This window comes from Lottia gigantea, assembly GCF_000327385.1.
Source record: "Lottia gigantea unplaced genomic scaffold LOTGIsca_138, whole genome shotgun sequence".
In the NCBI taxonomy this organism is placed as follows: Eukaryota; Metazoa; Mollusca; class Gastropoda; family Lottiidae; genus Lottia; species Lottia gigantea.
Window position 1 is genome coordinate 319,973 of NW_008707580.1, and position 23,006 is coordinate 342,978.

At 34.9% G+C, this 23,006-nt stretch overlaps 2 protein-coding genes across 2 annotated transcripts in view; both read left to right on the forward strand.

Moving 5' to 3' along the window:
* LOTGIDRAFT_207709 (hypothetical protein) overlaps positions 1 to 9,604 on the forward strand; it is a gene marked incomplete at its 5' end in the record, with an annotated part of 19,991 nt that extends 10,387 nt beyond the window's left edge. Inside the window, 11 exons of the mRNA XM_009049533.1 lie at positions 522 to 625; positions 1,509 to 1,631; positions 2,518 to 2,673; positions 3,200 to 3,310; positions 4,303 to 4,462; positions 5,863 to 5,993; positions 6,539 to 6,713; positions 7,303 to 7,433; positions 8,019 to 8,140; positions 8,656 to 8,754; positions 9,409 to 9,604. Coding sequence (XP_009047781.1) covers positions 522 to 625; positions 1,509 to 1,631; positions 2,518 to 2,673; positions 3,200 to 3,310; positions 4,303 to 4,462; positions 5,863 to 5,993; positions 6,539 to 6,713; positions 7,303 to 7,433; positions 8,019 to 8,140; positions 8,656 to 8,754; positions 9,409 to 9,562 — 1,466 coding nt within the window. The 3' untranslated portion in view covers positions 9,563 to 9,604. The remainder of the gene's footprint in view (positions 1 to 521; positions 626 to 1,508; positions 1,632 to 2,517; positions 2,674 to 3,199; positions 3,311 to 4,302; positions 4,463 to 5,862; positions 5,994 to 6,538; positions 6,714 to 7,302; positions 7,434 to 8,018; positions 8,141 to 8,655; positions 8,755 to 9,408) is intronic.
* Positions 9,605 to 15,455: 5,851 nt separating this feature from the next.
* LOTGIDRAFT_139616 (hypothetical protein) lies at positions 15,456 to 21,080 on the forward strand (the record flags this gene model as incomplete). Its single annotated transcript, XM_009049534.1, has 5 exons — positions 15,456 to 15,735; positions 16,486 to 16,596; positions 17,244 to 17,363; positions 20,425 to 20,648; positions 20,928 to 21,080. 5 exons carry the CDS (start codon positions 15,456 to 15,458, stop codon positions 21,078 to 21,080), a joined length of 888 nt encoding a protein of 295 aa, XP_009047782.1.
* Between the last annotated feature and the right edge of the window lie 1,926 nt (positions 21,081 to 23,006).

The following is a 23,006-nucleotide window of genomic DNA, read 5'->3' on the forward strand; positions in this document are numbered from 1 at the left end:
ATGATCAGCTGGTAGAAAGGATCCTCGTGAACCTAAGTTGTTATCCTTGTAATATCAATACCAAGAAGGTTTGACCAAGGATCAGCTGGTAGAAAGGATCCTCGTGAACCTAAGTTGTTATCCTTGTAAGATCATTACCAAGAGGTTTGACCAAGGACCAGCTGGTAGAAAGGATCCTTGTGAACCTAAGTTGTTATCCTTGTAAAATCATTACCAAGAGGTTTGACCAAGGATCAGCTGGTAGAAAGGATCCTCGTGAACCTAAGTTGTTATCCTTGTAAAATCAATACCAAGAGGTTTGGTCAAGGATCAGCTGGTAGAAAGGATCCTCGTGAACCTAAGTTGTTATCCTTTGATTACTCCTCTAGACACCTGAATTACTTTTTCATTTTATAATTGATATACTTCCTCATGTGAAAAAGTCATTAGCTGCTACCAATGTTTTGCCAAAATGTCGTATTGGGTTTCGTTTTGATGTTCGTATCTAAGTTTTTAAGATTATATCGTAATTTTTGATTTAGAAAATGGTGATTATAAACAAGCTATGAGTTTACTCTCGGCATCAATGGATAAAACGATGATCCTATGGCAGCCGGAGACAGAATCTAATGTTTGGGTAGAAAAGGTAAGAATGTTTGAAAACGCAACAATGACGCAATCTAAGATTTGTGGTAAATTCAAATAACTGATCATATAAAACAGTGAAAATTGTATAAATAAAAATATCTGAATATAAGTATAAGAATTAAACGTTGGTCTCACTAGCATTTTTGGTCAGTGAGTTAGACCCTTACCACGAATCTTAGATTACATCATTGTTGTGCTTTTCTTGAGACTCTGCCATATTCTGTGATATATAGAAAAGACATCTATAGAAATAGTCAGTAAAATTCCTAGTTTGAGATATTTTTAAAGGAATTATGAGATTTTTGTACATTTCTAGAACTTCTGAAGACTATTTACATACATTCAAGACTCAAATCAACCAAGCCAAGGACCATGTATAGTGTATCGTTGTATTTTTAAAGGAATTATGAGATTTTTATACATTTCTAGTATTTCTGAAGACTATTTACATATATTCAAGACTCAAATCAACCAAGCCAAGGACCATGTATAGTGTATTGTTGTTTTTTTAAAGGAATTATGTGATTTTGGTACATTTCTAGTATTTCTGAAGACTATTTACATATATTCAAGACTCAAATCAACCAAGTCAAGGACCATGTATAGTGTATTGTTGTATTTTTAAAGGAATTATGCGATTTTCGTACATTTCTAGTACTTTTGAAGACTATTTACATATATTGAAGACTAAAATCAACCAAGCCAAGGACCATGTATAGTGTATCGTTGTATTTTTAAAGGAATTATGTGATTTTCGTACATTTCTAGTATTTCTGAAGACTATTTACATATATTCAAGACACAAATCAACCAAGCCAAAAAATGGGGCACCTGTCCTTTTAAGTGAAGATCCCCTCCTAATTGTAATGATTATATTTTAGGTGAGAGTTGGAGAAGTTGGCGGTAACACGTTAGGTTTTTACGGCGGAATGTTTTCACCTGACGGCCTGAAAATCATAGCTCATGGCTATCAAGGCGCTTTTCATCATTGGTCTTTAAATCAGGTAGGTTTTAGAATATATTTATACTATAAGGAGGGTTGTAGCGTAATAAGTTAGGGTGTTGGAATCTTTTCATCATTGGTCTTTTGATAAGGTAAGTTAGGAGGGTTGTACCCGGGTCTGTTAGGTTGTTGGAATCTTTGGTCTTTTGATAAGGTAAGTTTTAGAAGATATTTATACAGTTAGGAGGGTTGTAGCGCAATCTGTTAGAGTGTTGGAATCTTTGGTCTTTTAAAAAGGTAAGTTTTAGAAGATATTTATACAGTTAGGAGGGTTGTAGTGCAGTCTGTTAGGGTGTTGGAATCTTTGGTCTTTTGAAAAGGTAAGTTACAAAAGATATTCATACAGTTAGGAGGGTTGTAGCCGGGTCTGTTAGGGTGTTGGAATCTTTGGTCTTTTGATAAGGTAAGTTTTAGAAGATATTCATACAGTTAGGAGGGTTGTAGCGCAATCTGTTAGGGTGTTTGAATCTTTGGTCTTTTAAAAAGGTAAGTTTTAGAATATATTTATACAGTTAGGAGGGTTGTAGCGCAATCTGTTATGGTGTTGGAATCTTTACATGACATCATTTAATAGCTTCATAAGTTTTGTGGACTCTCTGAGATACATCTTCACAATGTTGAGGCCCTACGAATTTTTCTTGATATTGACAATACAATACTTTATGTCTTTCTCTGGTGGCGGCCATTTTGAAAATGTTGAAGATCTAGATTCTATAGACCATTTGAATTTGATTTGTATTAAAACCCTTTTATTTGTATTTAGACAACCAATCAATGGAATCCGTCTGTCACTGGTGGCGGCCATTTTGAAAATGTTGAAGATCTAGATTCTATAGACCATTGTCTTTGAATTTGATTTGTATTAAAACCCTTTTATTTGTATTTAGATAACCAATCAATGGAATCCGTCTGTCACTGGTGGCGGTCATTTTGAGAGTGTTGAAGATATAGATTGGGATCGTAGTGAAGGAGAGTTTCTGTTGTCAACCAGTGCTGATCAAACCACCAGACTACATGCTCCTTGGGTCCATAGCAACAGACCGGTAAGTAGATTGACTTTACGGTCCAAAATCCTATGTGTATCAGGGACACTGATAGCATCAATTTACATCATTCTAATTTTCAATCAGACGTCTGTGTTTCTTGTTAAAGAGATTGTAAAGAGGTTTTCTATATTTTTTATGTGTATCAGAGACATTGATAGCATCAATTTACATCATTCTAATTTTCAATCAGACGTCTGTGGTTCTAGCAATTCCACTAAAACTAAGTGTTTGATGACTGACATTGAAAAGTGCTAATGGATACAGGCCCTGTGAGCTACAGACTGTACTCGTTAAAGATCCCTCGACAGTTGGAAATTGAAAAAAGAGCAGGCTAATGCTGCTGTCCTGGCAAAATTTCCCTCATTGCACACTACATGGTGTTGCCTGTCTTCATCAGCCAAATCAGGTGCAGAACAGTAGGACGTAAAACTCCATTCATTTCAATTTTGATAGCTATCTAAATGTCAGCTCAAAACAAGTGTCGAAAATTGCGTAAATAACAAGCCAATGAAAATGATTGTAGGTAAAATGGTATGAAATAGCGAGACCGCAAGTCCATGGTTACGATTTACAATGTCTAACTATGATCACAAGATATAAGTTTGCTACTGGAGCAGATGAAAAGGTGGCCAGAGTTTTTGAAGCGCCAAAAAACTTCCTGGAAAACTTCTGCAAAATCTGTGATAAGAATTTACAAAACGAATTAAATAAAAAGGTATTTATTACTTTATCATTGGTTACTCATTGCTGTTTCTATGGCAACAGAGATGTAGCCTTGAAATTCGCTGGAGCTGCAGTGGCTCAGTGAGTTGGACGCTTGCTCGCTAACCTGAAGGTCCAGGGTTCAGTCCTAGCATAGGTCGAGATAATACCTTCAAATTTTTCAACCCAGTTTCCCCCTGTCAGTGAGTTAGATGCTTGCTCGCTAACCTGAAGGTCCAGGGTTCAATCCTAGCATAGGTCGAGATAATACCTTCAGATTTTTCAACCCGGTTTCCCCCTGTCAGTGAGTTAGATGCTTGCTCGCTAACCTGAAGGTCCAGGGTTCAATCCTAGCATAGGTCGAGATAATACCTTCAGATTTTTCAACCCGGTTTCCCCCTGTCAGTGAGTTAGATGCTTGCTCGCTAACCTGAAGGTCCAGGGTTCAATCCTGGCATAGGTCGAGATAATACCTTCAGATTTTTCAACCCAGTTTCACCCTGTCAGTGATGAAGGTAAGAGGGGCTGACGTGGAAAAAGTGTCTAGTCGTTCAGATGGGACAATAAACCGAGGCCCTGTGTGCTACAGACTGTGCATGTTAAAGATCCCTCGACAAGCGAAAAAGAGCAGGCTTATGCAGGTGTCCTGGAAAAATTTCCCTCATTGCACACTGCATGGCGTTGGCAATCTTCATTTGGACAATCAATGCAGAAGAGTAGGACGTAAAACTCCATTCATTTCAATTTTCTGTGCCAAAAAACAAGTAGGTGAAGACAGAATTCAAAATGGCGGAGAAAGTAATTTTGATTGTGACACATTCCGCTTCCTTAGAGACTGAAATTCGAACAGACGGAACCTGTTCAGAACTAACCAATCAAGCGCCACCTATGAAATGTGTATAGGGTATAATTTATTGTTTTTAGGAGAGTTCTAACCTAGCAGAGGGCGCTAGTGTACCAGCCCTAGGTTTATCGAATAAAGCCGTATATAACGAAGAAAAAGAAAAGAAAAATATCGTCGATGAAAAAGTTAAATGGGGCGAACAATATCCTGAAGTTTATTTTCATCCACAAACTTTATCAGGTAGGTCTGTCGGTGAGTCCGTGCGTCCGTGCGTCCGTCCGTCCGTCCACAATTGGTCGTAAATACAGAATTAGTCGCACACACTCTAGAAGAGTTTTGAAAAAACTTGGGTGATAAAAATCACTTACACCAACCTTATTGAAAATCAGAAAATTGAAAAATATTTAGTATGAGTTATTGCCCTTGTTCCTGAAATGCTGGTTAACACTCTAGAAGGCGCAATTCTTGATGGATTTTGACGAAACTTGGTTTGAGAATTCGTAAGCACCCAAGGATGAACCTTATTGAAAATCAGAAAAATCGAAAAATATTTATTATGAGTTATTGCCCTTGTTCCTGAAATGCTGGTTAACACTCTAGAAGGTACAATTCTTGATGGATTTTGACGAAACTTGGTTTGAGAATTCGTAAGCACCCAAGGATGAACCTTATTGAAAATCAGAAAAATCGAAAAATATTTAGTATGAGTTATTGCCCTTGTTCCTGAAATGCTGGTTAACACTCTAGAAGGTACAATTCTTGATGGATTTAGATGATATTTGGTGTAATGTTTGTAATCAACCAAGGATGAACCTTATCGAAAATCAGAAAATTGAAAAATATTTAGTATGAGTTATTGCCCTTGTTCTTGAAATGCTTGTAAACACTCTAGAAGGTACAATTCTTGATGGATTTAGATGATATTTGGTGTGAGTGTTTGTAATCAACCAAGGATAAACCTTATCGAAAATCAGAAAAATCAAAAAATATTGAGTTATTGCCCTTGTTCCTGAAATGCTGGTTAACACTCTAGAAGGCGCAATGGATTTTGACGAAACTTGGTTTGAGAGTTCGTAAGCACCCAAGGATGAACCTATTGAAAATCAGAAAAATCGCAAAAATATTTAGTATTAATTATTGCCCTTGTTCTTGAAAACGCGTTCAATTTTTAGCTTGTAAATACTCTAGAAGGCACAATTCTTGACAGATTTTGACGAAACTTGGTGTGAGTGTTTGTAATCACCCAATGATGAACTTTATTGAAAATCAGAAAAATCGAAAAATATTTAGTATGAGTTATTGCCCTTGTTCCTGAAATGCTTGTAAACACTCTAGAAGGCACAATTCTTGATGGATTTAGTTGATATTTGGTGTGAGTGTTTGTAATCAACCAAGGATGAACCCTATTGAAAATCAGAAAAATCGAATAATATTTAATATGAGTTATTGCCCTTATTGTTGAAAACACATTGAAATTTTATCTTGTAAACACTTTAGAAGCCAAAATTCTTGCCGGACTTAGTAATATGCTATGGCCAAAATGTCAAAAAATTTCCCTCATTCTCCACTGATGGTGATGCCAGTCTTCATATAGCTCTTTTATGGCTAAACACTAAAGAAGAATATTATTTTTATTCTAGAGCCACCTAGTGAAGAGAATTTATTACAGAATACACTATGGCCGGAATCTCAGAAACTCTACGGGCACGGTTACGAAATATTCTCAATAGCTTGTGATTATCATGGTCAAATACTAGCTACAGCTTGTAAGGTTTGTGTAATTTTTCTGTCTGTGTTCTTAAATTCAGATCACTACCCTTTGAATTAAAGAGATTGTAAAGTTGTTTTCTATATTTTTTATGTGTATCAGGGACACTGATAGCATCAATTTACACCATTCTAATTTTCAATCAGACGTCTGTGGTTCTTGTTAAAGAGATTGTAAAGTTGTTTTCTATATTTTTTATGTGTATCAGGGACACTGATAGCATCAATTTACACCATTCTAATTTTCAATCAGACGTCTGTGGTGCCTGCAATTCCACTAAAACTAAGTGTTTTCACTAATCGTATAAGATGAAGTTTGTAATAGCTTGACATGGTGAAGATACAAGAAAGGTTGCCACAACAGTCAAGGTATAAGATGAAGTTTGTAATAGCTTGAGACTGTGAAGATGTGATACAAGAAAGGTGACTATTGTAGTCAAGGTATAAGATGAAGTTCGTAATAGCTTGACATTGTAAAGATACAAGAAATGTGGCTATTGTAGTCAAGGTATAAGACATTGATAAAATGATATTACTATTATGTTGTAGGCGAGTAAAAGTGAATATGCTAATATAATATTATGGGATGTAGAAACGTGGAAACAGATAGGATCGTTAACAGGATGTAGTTTAACGGTAACTAGGCTAGCTTTCTCTCATAGCAACCAATATCTACTGGCAGTATCACGAGATAGAACCTGGTCTCTTTACTCAAAATCTACAGGTTAGTTAGTTTTCAACTTTCTACTTTAAAGAGATTGTAAAGAGGTTTTCTAAATTTTTTATGTGTATCAGGGACACTGATAACATCAATTTACACCATTCTAATTTTCAATCAGACGTCTGTGATTCTTGCAAATCCACTAAAAAAGAATGGTCATGGTCGGCGATTTTTGTAGCTGACTAGAGTCTTGTCAAGAGTTTCACTGACTGGCTGCAGACACACAAGGAGGCAAAAATCTCCAGTCGGTCGTTTTCCACCTTGTCGATAATCATGCGCGGAACATGTAATTGAAAGGAAAATGAATCTGATTGGATGATGACGGTCTATTTTACAGACGATAAAACAATCAGAGACAATTATCAGACTTGTTTGATATTATAAATTCTGTTGGCAACGCGATAATCTTGACATGGAAGCACGGGCATACATGAGATTTTACTCAAGATTATTCGAGTTGGTGACAAAAATCAGCAACCAAGACTGTTCGTCTAATGGCACCTTTAGATTGCTGTCAGTGATATGATTCTTTTGCAATTGCAATATTTTCGGGAAAGTTTTTCACGCGATGATTTTTTTATTTTCAATCTAGGTGATGGGAAGAGTGTTTACGAGAATTGTATATCTGTTGATAAAAAAACGACCAGTCACACGAGAATTATCTGGGATTGTTGTTGGACTTGGGACGACCGATATTTCTTTACAGCGTCTCGAGATAAAAAGGTAGATCTTTATAAACGACGTAAAACTTGCCGCAGACAAGAGGAACTGGCTGAGTTGACTGTTTCAAGAGGTTGGGAGCTGAGCTGTTTCCCCCTTGTGAGCCAATCAAATTTACGCCTTCTCCATCATTGGCGTTTTATACGCGATTAACAGGTGTATTTTCAGGAGCAATAGACTAGTTTATCAAGCCCTCTGAAAGTGAAAATAGAAAACCCGCCTTTTCATTGGATGTTCCGACACAGTTAAATTTGGTTAAAGCATACGTCATCAGATCAGGTCAAAAGGTTAATATGACGAATGTTCAAGAGGGCTATCGTTAAACCCCGACTCAGAAGTGGCTATATTAAAAATAAAAAGTAATAAAAAAAAATGAAACGAAAGTTGGGTTCTTCGAAAAAATGTTTTTTCGTTGACGTACGGAATTGGCCAAAGATTTTCTAGTGAGACAATAGCTCACACAAGAGCTCGCGTCTGCTGTGAAAAAAGTAGCAAAAAAGGTTGATCAACTGACAGCCTCTTGAGATAAGAGTTATTGCCCTTGATATCTGTGTGTTTAATCGAGAATAATATTAATATATTTTCTAGGTCATGGTATGGAGTATAAAAGATCTATTAATTGGTTCTGTCAAACCTTGCAGCGTTCTGGAATTACAGGAATCTGTAACGGCAGTAGATGTAGCACCACAAAATTCTGTACATGACAACAGGTTAGTGGCGCCGCCCTTAAGGCTAGTTTAATTAAAATTAGACCAAACTTTTGTTCTGTGTTTTTTTATTAGCTTTAATTTTTAATATAACCACTTCAGTTAGGGTCTAACGACAGCCCTTTTGACCCAACCTGAAATACTGCCAGCACTGGAGAGGCTAGAAATTTCATTGGTTAAAGCAGACATCATTGAGTTAGGTCAAAAGTATAATTTGACAATGTTCAAGAGGGCTGTCGTTAGACCCTAACTAAAAGTTAAAAAACGGAATGAAAGTTTGGTCTAATTTGAATTAGTTTGCACCCCTAATTTTACCCCTACTTCATTTATGCAATTTTCTAGTGTGAGATATTTTATGAAGGAATTATGCGATTTTCGTACATTTCTAGTACTCCTGAAGACTCAAATCAACACCTGAAAATGCTGCCTGTTACTCTGTAAATATTTAATTGGAAATGTTGATCATTTTTTATTCTTCCATTTTGTTAATGCGTTTCTACCATGTTTTACTCTTTCAGCTATCTAGTGAGTATTGGTTTGGATAGTGGTAAAATATTATTATATAAATATACGCCTACAGACCAAACCTGGTACCTCTACACGACATTACCTCAAAAGTATCCTTTCAGCAAATTTATTTCCCTTTGGTTGAAAACTTGGCATAAAATTAGACCAAACTTTCGTTCCATTTTTTAGTGGCTTTTATTTGTAATATAGCCACTTCAGTTAGGGTCTAAAGACAGGTCACTTCAACGTTCGTTAAATTGACTTTTTGACCCAGCCCTGATTTAACCAATAAGATTTCTGTCCTGGCATTTTGTAAGAAGGAATTTGATTGGTTAAAGCACAGGTCATCAGGTTAGGTTATTTTGACAAATGTTTAAGAGGCCAGTCTTGCTCACTAACCTGAAGGTCTAGGGTTCAATCCCAGCATAGGTCGAGATAATACCTTCAGATTTTTCAACCTGGTTTCCCCTGTCAGTGATGCAGGTAAGAGGGGCTGATATGGAAAAAGAGTCTAGTCGTTCAGATGGGACAATAAACCGAGGCCTTGTGTGCTACAGGCTGTACATGTTAAAGATCCCCCTACAGTTGAAAATCGAAAAAGAGTCTAGTTGTTCAGGTGGGACAATAAACTGTAGTCCAATATCGATGTCCAGGTAGAATTTCCCTAATTGCACACTGCATGGCATTGCCCACATAGGGTAGAAAAGTAGGACGTAAAACATCATTTTATTTGAATTTGAAATTATCCTTAATTTAAAAACCAGATATTCTCATCATCTGACCATCAAGAGGTTAAAGTTTCGACCGCGCCTGGGTGAGGCTGGAGAGAAAGAGACTAATAAAACAAGACTACAGTTAGCGAGTTGTAGTCTTGATCATTCAGTCAGAATATACACCATACATTTAGATAAATTATGATGTTTGTGTATATTATATTCCTGATAAAAATATATTGTAAATAAAAAAATCTTTATACCTTAGTCTCAGAAACAGGAATTTTTTAGCTAAGCTAATCAGTAATAGTGTTTACTGCTCACTGTCAAAATTTGAGTCTTCAAATCCATGTGTGTCCAGAATTATCTACGTTTGAAAGTTGAGTTGTCTTTTCTTGAGACTCTGTTATATATAGAAAAGACATCTATAGAAAAATCAACCCCCCAAATCTGTCCCTTTAAGAGGTTTTCCAAAATTTTTATGTGTATCAGGGACACTGATAGCATCAATTTACATCATTCTAATTTTCAATCAGACGTCTGTGGTTCTTGTTAAAGAGATTGTAAAGAGGTTTTCTAAATTTTTTATGTGTATCAGAGACACTGATAGCATCAATTTACATTATTCCAATTCCATTGAAACGTGTTATGACATCATAAATAGCTTAGTGCTAGTAGAATTGCAGGAACCACAGACGTCTGATTAAAAATTAGAATGATGTAAATTGATGCTTTATTGTTCCAAATAGAAAAGTTTAAATCCTCCTTACAATCCCTTCAATTTTTCAACCCAGTTTCCCCTGTCAGTGATGTAGGTAAGAGAGGCTGACATGGTAAAAGCGTCTAGTCGTTCAGATGGGACAATCAACTGAGGTCCTCGTGTGCTACAGGCTGTGCACGTTAAAGATCCCACGACAGTTGGAAATCAAAAAAGCGTCTAGTCGATCGGATGGAACAATAAACCAAGGCCCTGTGCACTACAGGCTGTGCACGTTAAAGATCCCACGACAGTTGGAAATCAAAACAGAGTAGGCTTATGCTTCTGTTCTGGCAAAATTCCCTCATTGTACACTACATGGTGTTGCCTGTCTTCATTAGCCCAATTAGGTGTAGAAAAGTAGGACGTAAAACTCCAAATTTCAAAAGAATGACAACACAAATATTTTATAAAAATAGAATGCCTAATCCAGTGAACAAACTTGGCCCAATTAGACCTAAACATAAACACAATGCCTGCTTCTTACAAAGAAAATACTCTCCTATAGTAGCTATAGAACTAGAAGCACTGGCCAAGGCCAGAAATTCAGTAAAAGTGTTCGATTCTACAGCGGACACGACTATTTTACTACTTTCGTTTTCTACCGGAAGTAAACAGACATTAACCCAGGGTGCTTTGTAAAACATGGCGGACGATGCTTCTACTTTCTCGACTTATTTTATTATGTTTTGACGTTTGATAGTGAATTCATAGCCGGATAATAGCTGTACTTTGCAGAATTCTTACAAGAAAAGTTCGATTTTTTATAAATGAAGTCTAAATATCCATAGGAAAGAGAATATTTATGAAAAAGAATTTTAAAAATTTCGTTGAGAAATGCCAGGTGAGAAAACAATCAACATTTTTTGAACATTTCAAACTGCAAGCCAAGCATGTTGAATACTATCTCTTAGAAAGAACATAAAATTTCTAATTTAGTTCAAACTTTGCCAATAAGAGTACATATTCATTAGTTGGACTTACCTGGTGTCATAAATATACAACAGAATCCCTGTAGCGATGAATCCATTAATGGCATAAAACAGGAAAATTAATACAAATTAGTGTTTTTAAAAAAATGCTTGAAATTTGATTAATTCTACCAATGATAACTTTCAAACATAAATTGAAGCCATAGGAAAAGTGTATTCTTAGAGGTAGTATAACTTTAAAGGGACAGATTCACCATCCATTTCACCAGCCTTTGTTTCAAAAACAGGAATTTTTTAGCAAAGCTAATCAGTAATAGTGTTCACAGCTCACTGTTGAAATTTGAGCCTTCAAATCCATGTATGTTCAGAATTATCTACGTTTGAAAGTTAAAATGACGACTCGTCTTTTCTTGAGACACTGGCATAAAATATATATAAAAGGTTACATTGTTTGTGTAGGCTATTATTATCATATTAAAGAGATTGTAAAGAGGTTTTCTAAATTTTTTATGTGTATCAGAGACACTGATAGCATCAATTTACATCATTCTAATTTTCAATCAGACGTCTGTGGTTTTTGTTAAAGAGATTATAAAAAGATTTTCTAAATTTTTATGTGTATCAGAGACACTGATAGCATCAATTTACACCATTCTAATTTTCAATCAGACGTCTGTGGTTCCTGCAATTCCACTAAAACTAACGTCACTAATCACGAAGGACTTTATTGAGTAAAGCATTTGTGCGATTAGCGACGTCATCAAACACTTAGTTTTAGTGGAATTGCAGGAACCACAGATGTCTGACTGAAAAATATTTTTTTTTAGAAAACCTTAAAAATCACTTAAAAAGGTAAAAAATTCACATCCATATTTTAAGAATTAAGGTTAAAATTAATGCAAAAAGACAAAAAAATTTTAATAGGAAATAAATGAAAATGTTCGATATTAAGTTTTTCTAAATGATGGAGATAAGAATTATGGAAGTAGAAGATAACTGAAGTAGGCCTACCCTAGACTTGTAATTAGACTGAAACATCTGTCTCTATTCCAGCTTCTGACAACTTTCAAAATATCTATCAGAGGCTGGAATAGAGACAGATGTTTTGGACTACAGTTATAAGATATCTATCAGAGACTGGAATAAGACAGATGTTTCAGTCTGACAACTTTCAAAATATCTATCAGAGGCTGGAATAGAGAGATGTTTCAGTCTGACAACTTTCAAAATATCTATCAGAGACTGGAATAGAGACAGATGTTTCAGTATGACAACTTTTAAAATATCTATCAGAGGCTGGAATAGAGACAGATGTTTTGGACTACAGTTATAAGATATCTATCAGAGACTGGAATAAGACAGATGTTTCAGTCTGACAACTTTCAAAATATCTATCAGAGGCTGGAATAGAGAGATGTTTCAGTCTGACAACTTTCAAAATATCTATCAGAGACTGGAATAGAGACAGATGTTTCAGTATGACAACTTTTAAAATATCTATCAGAGGCTGGAATAGAGACAGATGTTTTGGACTACAGTTATAAGATATCTATCAGAGGCTGGAATAGAGACAGATGTTTTGGACTACAGTTATAAGAAGTGTTGGTTTTAAATATTACATAGCAGATGCTTTGAGTGTGGGTTGAATTAGTGTTACTATTTTTAGTAACATGTATTAATTATAGATTAGGTCGAATGGTAATAAATTATTGTGAGCCCAAGCAGTGTTTCTCAACAGGGGAGAAGGGAGCCGCGGTGGCTCAGTGATGTAGCTAAAACTACTACAGGTTCAATCCTGGCGTAGGTGGAGATAATACCTTCAGATTTTCAACACAGTTTCTCCCTGTCAGTGTGTTAGACGCTTGCTCACTAACCTGAAGATCCAGGGTTCAATCCTGGCATAGGTCGAGATAATACCTTCAGATTTTTCAACCCAGTTTCCCTCTGTCAGTTAAACACTTGCTCGCTAACCTGAAGATCCAGGGTTCAATCCTGGCATAGGTCAAGATAATACCTTCAGATTTTTCAACCTAGTTTCCCACGTCAGTGAGTTACACTCTTGCTTGCTAAACTGAAGGTCCAGGGTTCAATCCCAGCATAGGTCGAGATAATACCTTCAGATTTTTCAACCCAGTTTCCCCCTGTCAGTGATGTAGGTAAGAGGGGCTGACATGGAAAAAGCGTCTAGTCGTTCAGATGGGACAATTTGAATAAACCAAGGCCCGTGTGCTACATACTGTGCACGTTAAAATTCCCTCGACAGTTGTTTGTGAACAGAAGAAACCATGGAAACTGGATTGGTTGTAAAACTTGCTTGGCCTGTTAAAAAGTTCACCCTACTGCCCACTCAGTATAGATGAAAAGATGAAGTAATTATAGACTCAGTGAGGGGGTGATAAGTTAAAGGGACAAGTTCGAGTCTTGAATATATGTAAATAGTCTTCAGAAATACTAGAAATGTACGAAAATCACATAATTCCTTCTTAATATCTCAATATAGATGTCATTTTAACATTTTTGGGGAGTTGATTTGAGTCTTGAATATATGTAAATAGTCTTCAGAAATACTAGAAATATACGAAAATCACATAATTCCTTCAAAAATATCTCAAACTAGGAATTTTACTCACTATTTCTATAGATGTCTTTTCTATATATCACAGAGTCTCAAGAAAAGACGAGTCATCATTTTAACTTTCAAACGTAGATAATTCTAGACACACGTGGATTTGAAGGCTCAAATTTCGACAGTGAACTGTGAACGCTATTACTGATTAACTTAGCTAAAAAAATTCCCATTTCTGAGACTACAGTATGATTGGTCTAAGAAATGGTGCATCTGTCCCTTTAACTGATAGTTGAAATTGCTGAAGTATATATTTTTAGTATCTTCTTCCAAACCACTTATCTTTTACTGCATTCCTAGTTCTTGTATATTATTATCGACTATCTGTTTAACTAACTTTACAGAATTTTAAACTTAAAGTTGATAATGAGGAGTGTTTGAAATCCAATCCTTTTTTTTTAGCTGTTATGTTTCAGATACACAATCCTCATCAGGATTTGATATTAGCTAATTGACTAGAGCTCATTCTACTGACAAATGTTTTAGATATTTTATGAATTTGTTATGATCAAATTAATCGATTATTGTCACTACGAATTTATGATTTCGATTATCGATTATCAAATTTCAAAGATATATTTTCTCCACTGTACCCATTAACAAGTAGTAATCTCTTCCATATAGTTTCCCTTCAACACATAACTTACCCACAATAAACTATAATAACTGATTAAAACAAGAATATACTTCTATAACACATAACATACCCACAATAAACTATAATAACTGATCAAAACAAGAATATACTTCTATAACACATAACATACCCACAATAAACTATAATAACTGATCAAAACAAGAATATACTTCTATAACACATAACATACCCACAATAAACTATAATAACTGATCAAAACAAGAATATACTTCTATAACACATAACATACCCACAATAAACTATAATAACTGATCAAAACAAGAATATACTTCTATAACACATAACATACCCACAATAAACTATAATAACTGATCAAAACAAGAATATACTTCTATAACACATAACATACCCACAATAAACTATAATAACTGATCAAAACAAGAATATACTTCTATAACACATAACATACCCACAATAAACTATAATAACTGATCAAAACAAGAATATACTTCTATGATACAAAACATGTTTTTAATTTAGTATTTACAGGGAATCGAAAGTATAATGAGGTATTATCCCACAGAAAAAAGGAAAACGAAACATCTTAATTTGAAAGAATAATCAAAAGGGCCGTCTTTAGACCCTCACTGAAGTGGCTAGATTAAAAATGAAACTTTGGTCTAATTTTCATTAAACTGACTGTAATGCATATAATAGTTTTGACCTTGTTTTTTTTTTTTTTTTTCAGATAAATTTCTAATCCCCATCCCCCCAAGTTTGTTAGGTTTAAAGCTGTACACACACATCAAAGATAAAATTGTCTACAAAGCACACCTCAAAAACTGTGCCGTCTTCATTACTCTTCATTAGCCCATAATGTGCAGAAAAGTAAGACGTAAAACTCCATTCATTTCGTGTATTTTTTTTTAAAATGTCCATGATACACGTAAAAATATGTAATCGTTTATTTTTTGATTTTTCAGATAAATGGTTATCGATAATGGATAAATATTTACCCAACTGTAAAATCAGACATTGCGGAGTTAAAAAGAAATGAACGCCATTAAATTTTACGTGACACAGTGCTAAAAAAATTGTATTAAGATGACAGTACCCAATCCTTGAAACTTGACAACCAAGTCTATTTGAATGTTTGTAGACAAAGTGACTGGATAATCAAACAAAATGGCGGAAGCTCTACCGCCAAAAACTAAATCGGACTATAGTTCCGTGGATGATTTATCAATTCCAGTTTCACGGAAATCAAGCGTAAGTGATTCAGATTTGACGTTGCGTGAACGCTCCAACAGTGACTCTACGTTGAATTTAACGAGTGAACAGTCCTGGTCCATTCTTACCGTGGACCGAACACGGTTTATTTTAGGAAAAGATAAATATATTACAGTCTCGTGGGATGTCCGAGAGGATATAGGAGCGAAAGATTGGATTGGTCTCTTTCCAAAAGGTATGGAAGAATTTTTTCTTAAAACTCTCAAGAAAAAGAAAGTTCACAATTTACGTTAACTAAGATTTTTTTCGCATTTTCATTAAACTTGTATTAGGTCTGGAGATGGACTGTAGCACTGTTGGTTAGAGCGTTTAAATCTTAAATGTTTTCAAATCTGAAGGAATGAAAAGAAAAACAAAAGTTAGGTTCACAATTAAAGATCCTTTCTACCAGCTGATCCTTGGTCAAACCTCTTGGTAATGATTTTACAAGGATAACAACTTATGTTCACAATTAAGGATCCTTTCTACCAGCTTGTCCTTGGTCAAACCTCTTGGTAATGATTTTACAAGGATAATAACTTAGGTTCACGAGGATCCTTTCTACCAGCTGATCCTTGGTCAAACCTCTTGGTAATGATTTTACAAGGATAACAACTTAGGTTCACAATTAAGGATCCTTTCTACCAGCTGGTCCTTGGTCAAACCTCTTGGTATTGATTTTACAAGGTTAATAACTTAGGTTCACAAGGATCCTTTCTACCAGCTGGTCTTTGGTCAAACCTCTTGGTAATGATTTTACAAGGATAACAACTTAGGTTCACAAGGATCCTCTCTACCAGCTGATGCCATGACCATCACTTGTTTAACCAAGCCTATGATGTCATGTAAAGATTCCAGTGCTCTATCCGACTGAGCTACAGCCTGTCCTCAAGTAAACTTTTAGAATTGTTAATCATTAATTATTAATTTTAATTAAATATTTCAGGTGAAACAGTGTCGACAAAGTTTCTGGATAGTAAAAATCGTGGTGTTAATGGCGGACATACCGGGCAGATACAGTGGGATCTAGATTCTATCAGTCATAATTTTATAGAGGGTATGAAATTATCTTCTTTTCTTTGCAGCTGATAATATTGTCCTTTGAAGCGGATCATATTGCCTTTTTGCAGCTGGTAACATTGTCTTTTTGCAGCTGATGATATTGCCCTTTTGCTGTTTCTAATGTTGCCCTTTGCAGCTGATAATATTGTCCTTTTGCTGTTTCTAATGTTGCCCTTTGCAGCTGATAATATTGCCCTTTTGCTGTTTCTAATGTTGCCCTTTTTGCAGCTGATAATATTGTCTTTTTGCAGCTGATAATGTTGCCCTTTGCAGCTGATAATATTGCCCTTTTGCTGTTTCTAATGTTGCCCTTTTAAATCTGATAATATTGTCCTTATTGCAGCTGATAATATCGTCCTTTGCAGCTGATAATATTGCCCTTTTGGTGTTTCTAATATGGTATTTTTGCAGCTGATAATATTGTCTTTTTGCAGCTGATAATATTGCCCTTTGCAGCTGATAATATTGCCTTTGTACAGCTGATAATGTTGCTCTTTTTCAGCTGGGGATATTCCTTCCTTATTTCCAATGAATATTATTCTCTTTTTGCAGCTGATTGCATTGCCCTCAGCAGCTGTTAATATTGCCCTTTGCAGCTGTTAATATTGCCATTTTCAACTGAATCATGTTTGATTATTTCAGCTGAGATAGAGTTATGTTTTAAATATTATCAAGGAAATACAGGGAATGTTTTAGCTGTGTCACCAGTAATAACTATTGTTAATCTACATCCTGGTAGACGGGTAAGATTATCTTTTATTAGTCCAGGGTCTAATTCATATCTAGGGTTTAAAATTGCTAAAATTTTTCTCATAGATAAATAAATACACTTATAATGATAATCGTCATATTTTAGGACTTCTCGATTCCTTGTTGGACTGAAACGAAAAATTTAAATGAAGACTTTTAAAGGGACAGATGCGCCACCCGTTTGACCAATCGCACCTTAGTCTCAGAAACTGGAATTTGTTAGCTAAGCCAATCACTGTCAAAATTTGAGCCTTCAAATCCATGTGTGTCTAGAATTATCCACGTTTGAAAGTTAAAATGACGACTCGTCTTTTCTTGAGACACTGTGATATATAGAAAAGACAACTAATTGGAATGGTGTAAATTGATGCTATCAGTGTCCCTGATACACATAGAAAATTAAGAAAACCTCTTTACAATCTCTTTAACAAGAACCACAGACGTCTGATTGAAAATTAGAATGATGTAAATTGATGCTATCAGTGTCCCTGATACACATACAAATTTAGAAAACCTTTTTACAATCTCTTGAACAAGAACCACAGACGTCTGATTGAAAATTAGAATGGTGTAAATTGATGCTATCAGTGTCTCTGATAAACACAAAAATTTAGAAAACATATTTACAATCTCTTTAACAAGAACCACAGACGTCTGATTGAAAATTAGAATGATGTAAATTGATGCTATCAGTGTCTCTGATATACATAAAAAATTTAGAAAACCTTTTTACAATCTCTTTAACAAGAACCACTGACGTCTGATTGAAAATTAGAATGATGTAAATTGATGCTATCAGTGTCCCTGATACACATAAAAAATTTAGAAAACCTCTTTACAATCTCTTTAACAAGAACCACAGACATCTGATTGAAAATTAGAATGATGTAAATTGATGCTATCAGTGTCCCTGATACACATAAAAAATATAGAAAACCTCTTTACAATCTCTTTAACAAGAACCACAGACGTCTGATTGAAAATTAGAATGATGTAAATTGATGCTATCAGTGTCTCTGATAAACACAAAAATTTAGAAAACCTATTTACAATTTCTTAATGAAATTTGAATTAAATCAAGTGTACAGTATCTTTATAGTAGTAAATATATATTTGACCTTTAACCTCTGTGTGGATAGAGTAGGTCAATAGGTCAGTAAATTAGGTTGTTGTTGATATACTTCCTCTTGGCCTATGGTATACTAAGATATTTTCAAGTAGTGTTATATATTAATAACTTCATTCATAAGACTGTGGCCTATATACCACCGGTACTCGAAAATTTCTTTATGTTACTATTTCAACAACGGAAATACGTCTGATGGTTAATTAAAGCGACATGTGCGCTATTTTTTTTTTGGGGGGTGAGGTTTGTTGATTTGAGTCTTGAATATATGTAAATAGTCTTCAGAAGTACTAGAAATGTATGAAAATCACATAATTCCTTTAAAAATACAATGATGCACTATACATGGTCCTTGGCTTGGTTGATTTGAGTCTTGAATATATGTAAATAGTCTTCAGAAATACTAGAAATGTACCAAAATCACATAATTCCTTTAAAAATACAACGATACACTATACATGGTCCTTGGCTTGGTTGATTTTAGTCTTGAATATATGTAAATAGTCTTCAGAAATACTAGAAATGTACGAAAATCACATAATTCCTTCAAAAATACAACAATACACTATACATGGTCCTTGGCTTGGTTGATTTGATCTTGAATATATGTTAATAGTCTTCAGAAATACTAGAAATGTATAAAAATCACATAATTCCTTTAAAAATACAACAATACACTATACATGGTCATTGGCTTGGTTGATTTGAGTCTTGAATATATGTAAATAGTCTTCAGAAATACTAGAAATGTACGAAAATCACATAATTCCTTCAAAAATACAACAATACACTATACATGGTCCTTGGCTTGGTTGATTTGAGTTTTGAATATATGTTAATAGTCTTCAGAAATACTAGAAATGTACCAAAATCACATAATTCCTTTAAAAATATCTCAAACTAGGAATTTTACTCACTATTTCTATAGATGTCTTTTCTATATATCACAGACAAACATAGATAATTAAGGACACACATGGATTTCAAGGCTCAAATTTTGACAGTGAGCTGTGAACACTATTACTGATTAGCTTAGCTAAAAAATTTGGGTTGAATCTTGGCCAAAACTGGGTGTAAAAGTTGAATAGTAGTGGATTTCTCAAGCAAGAAGTACCATCAGGCATGACAATTCCATGAACAAAAATTCACGTCCAAAACACATAGAATTACAATGCTATCACCTAAAATCAGAATTTTTATGACTGCCTAACGATTCTTTTGAATAAAAATTTTTTTTTTTTTTTTATTTCAGGGAAGTGTTTCTGTGAACGGCGCCTCAACATCACACGATGAAGATGCGTTATTTCGAGTTATTATAACAGGTAAGAGAGGTCTTGGATTCCTTTGGTCTTGGAAATTCCTGGAAATTTGCAGAATATTTATTAGGTTGATTGTTGCTGGATAATGCTGCGGTACACAAACAGTCCTGGTCGCTGATTTTTGTCGCCGACTAGAGTCTTGTTAAGAGTTTCACCGACTGGCTGCGGGGACACGAGGAGACAAAAATCCTTAGACGGTCGTTTTCCACCATGTCGATTATCACATACAGATCATGTGCGGAACATGCAATTGAAAGAAAAATGAATCTGATTGGATGATGACAGTCTGTCTTGCAATCGGAGACAAATATCAAACTTGTTGCATTAAACTAGATACCATTTAAAGGGACAGGTGCGCCATTCTTTTGGACCAATCGTACCTTGTCTCAGAAACAGGAATTTTTTAGCTAAGCCAATCAGTAATAGTGTTCACAGCTCACTGTCGAAATTTGAGCCTTCAAATCCGTGTTTAAAAGTTAAAATGACGACTCGTCTTTTCTTGAGACACTGTGATATATAGAAAACACATATATAGAAAGTGAATTTTCTATTTTGAGATATTTTTGAAGGAATTATGTGATTTTCGTACATTTCTAGTACTTCTGAAAACTATTTACATATATTCAAGACTCAAATCAACCCCCCAAAATGGCATCTGTCCCTTTAATTTATTATTTTGTTATTTTAGATTTACAAGCGTGTAATTTGAAAAAAGGGATGTTTTTTAACCCGGACCCGTACGTTAAAATACAGTGTTTACCCGGACGGCTAGAACTACAAAAACCACATCATCTTAAAGACGTTCGTTCGAAAACCAAATCAAATACCACAAACCCTCATTGGGATGGTGAGGTAGGGTGTTAATTTTCAACCCAGTTTCCCCCTCTCAAGCATTTATACAAAGCTGCAATGTTTGCATACATTACAATGTCTAACAACCGAACTTTTTTGTATATCTGTAGCTTTTTACCATTGTTGCTTAATTAAGATAGCCACACAAATTAAAAACAACTGTGATTAGAATTCACGATAACCATGTGTTTGGTGCCACAAAAAGCAAACATGCATTAGAAGCTGCTATGTTTGCATACGTTACATTGGCTTACAACCGGACTTTTTGTATATTTCTAGGTTTTCACCATTGATGCTAAATTAAGCGATATTATAGATCTAGAAATTAAGGATAAATTTTCTAAAAGTCGACCCACGATTAGTAGATTTTTGGGGAAGTCTTCCATCATCGTTCAACGGATTATGGATAAAGTTTCCCAAGCGCAAAGGTAAGTCAAATTTTTGATAATTTTTGTTACAACATTTTATGCTCGGTACGGAGTAAAACTGAGAAACGTTCTAGGATTATCTGTACACATCTACAGCTTGAAAAATATTTCAGCTGGGTCGAATGAGAATCCTTTCTACCAGCTGATCCTTGACCAAATCTCTTGGTATTGATTTTACAAGGATAACAACTTAGGTTCACAAGGATTCTTTCTACCAGCTGATCCTTGGTCAAACCTCTTGGTAATGATTTTACAAGGATAACAACTCAGGTTCACAAGGATCCTTTCTACCAGCTGATCCTTGGCCAAACCTCTTGGTAGGATTTTACAAGGATAAAAACTCAGGTTCACAAGGATCCTTTCTATCAGCTGGTCCTTGACCAAACCTCTTGGTATTGATTTTACAAGGATAACAACTTAGGTTCACGAGGATCCTTTCTACCAGCTGATCCTTGGCCAAACCTCTTGGTATTGATATTACAAGGATGATAACTAAGGTTCACGAGGATCCTTTCTACCAGCTGGTCCTTGGTCAAACTTCTTGGTAATGATTTTACAAGGATAACAACTTAGGTTCACAAGGATCCTTTCTACCAGCTGATCCTTGGTCAAACCTCTTGGTAATGATTTTACAAGGATAACAACTTAGGTTCACAAGGATCCTTTCTACCAGCTGGTCCTTGGTCAAACTTCTTGGTAATGATTTTACAAGGATAACAACTTAGGTTCACAAGGATCCTTTCTACCAGCTGATCCTTGGTCAAACCTCTTGGTAATGATTTTACAAGGATAACAACTTAGGTTCACAAGGATTCTTTCTACCAGCTGATCCTTGGTCAAACCTCTTGGTAATGATTTTACAAGGATAACAACTTAGGTTCACAAGGATCCTTTCTACCAGCTGGTCCAAGGTCAAACCTCTTGGTATTGATTTTACAAGGATAACAACTTAGGTTCACAAGGATCCTTTCTACCAGCTGGTCCTTGGTCAAAACTCTTGGTGTTGATCTTTCCTAGATTATCTGTATCCATTTACAGCTGAGTCGACTTTAAAAAAGTAAAAACTATATGATCTATTTTCAGCCCGAGTAATTTCAGCTTAGATTTGTCGAGAAGAAATCCGTCAGATAATATCAGTGGTACATTAAAATTTAAAGCTAACATTCAACTTATTATCTCAGGTACTGTTATAGTTCTTTTCTTGTTACCTGTAACACTTTTCAATATTGAAATCTAACTTTTAGTTGTTACAATAATTGATAATATCAGTGGTACCGGTACATTAAAATTTAAAGCTAACATTCAACTTGTTATCTCAGGTACTGTTATAGTTCTTTTCTTGTTACCTATAACACTTTTCAAAATGGAAATCTGACTTGTAGTTCTCCAACAATTGAATAACTTTAAATATGGGTTATAACTTTGGATCTTTGGTTTCATTTTTCATGAAACTCAACTTTTTTGTATTTTTTTATTGCAACTTTTAGTGGTTTTAATGTTTGTTTTGAATTCTGACTCGTAGTTCTTCAACAATTAAATAACAAAAGGGCTTTAAATTGATTGTTGCATAATATTGGTTGTATGATTTCGGATTATTCAGATTTTTAAAGGGACAGATGCACCATTTTTTTTTATCAATCATACTTTAGTCTGAGAATCGAAATTTTTTAGCTAAGACAATCAGTAATAGTGTTCACAGCTCACTGTCGAAATTTGAGCCTTCAAATCCATGTGTGTCCAGAATTATCCGCGTTTGAAAGTTGAAATGACGACTCGTCTTTTCTTGAGACACTGTGATATATAGAAAAGACATCTATAGAAATAGTGAGTAAAATTCCTAGGTTGAGATATTTTTAAAGGAATTATGTGATTTTCGTACATTTCTAGTACTTCTGAAGACTATTTACACATTTTTCAAGTCTCAAAGCAA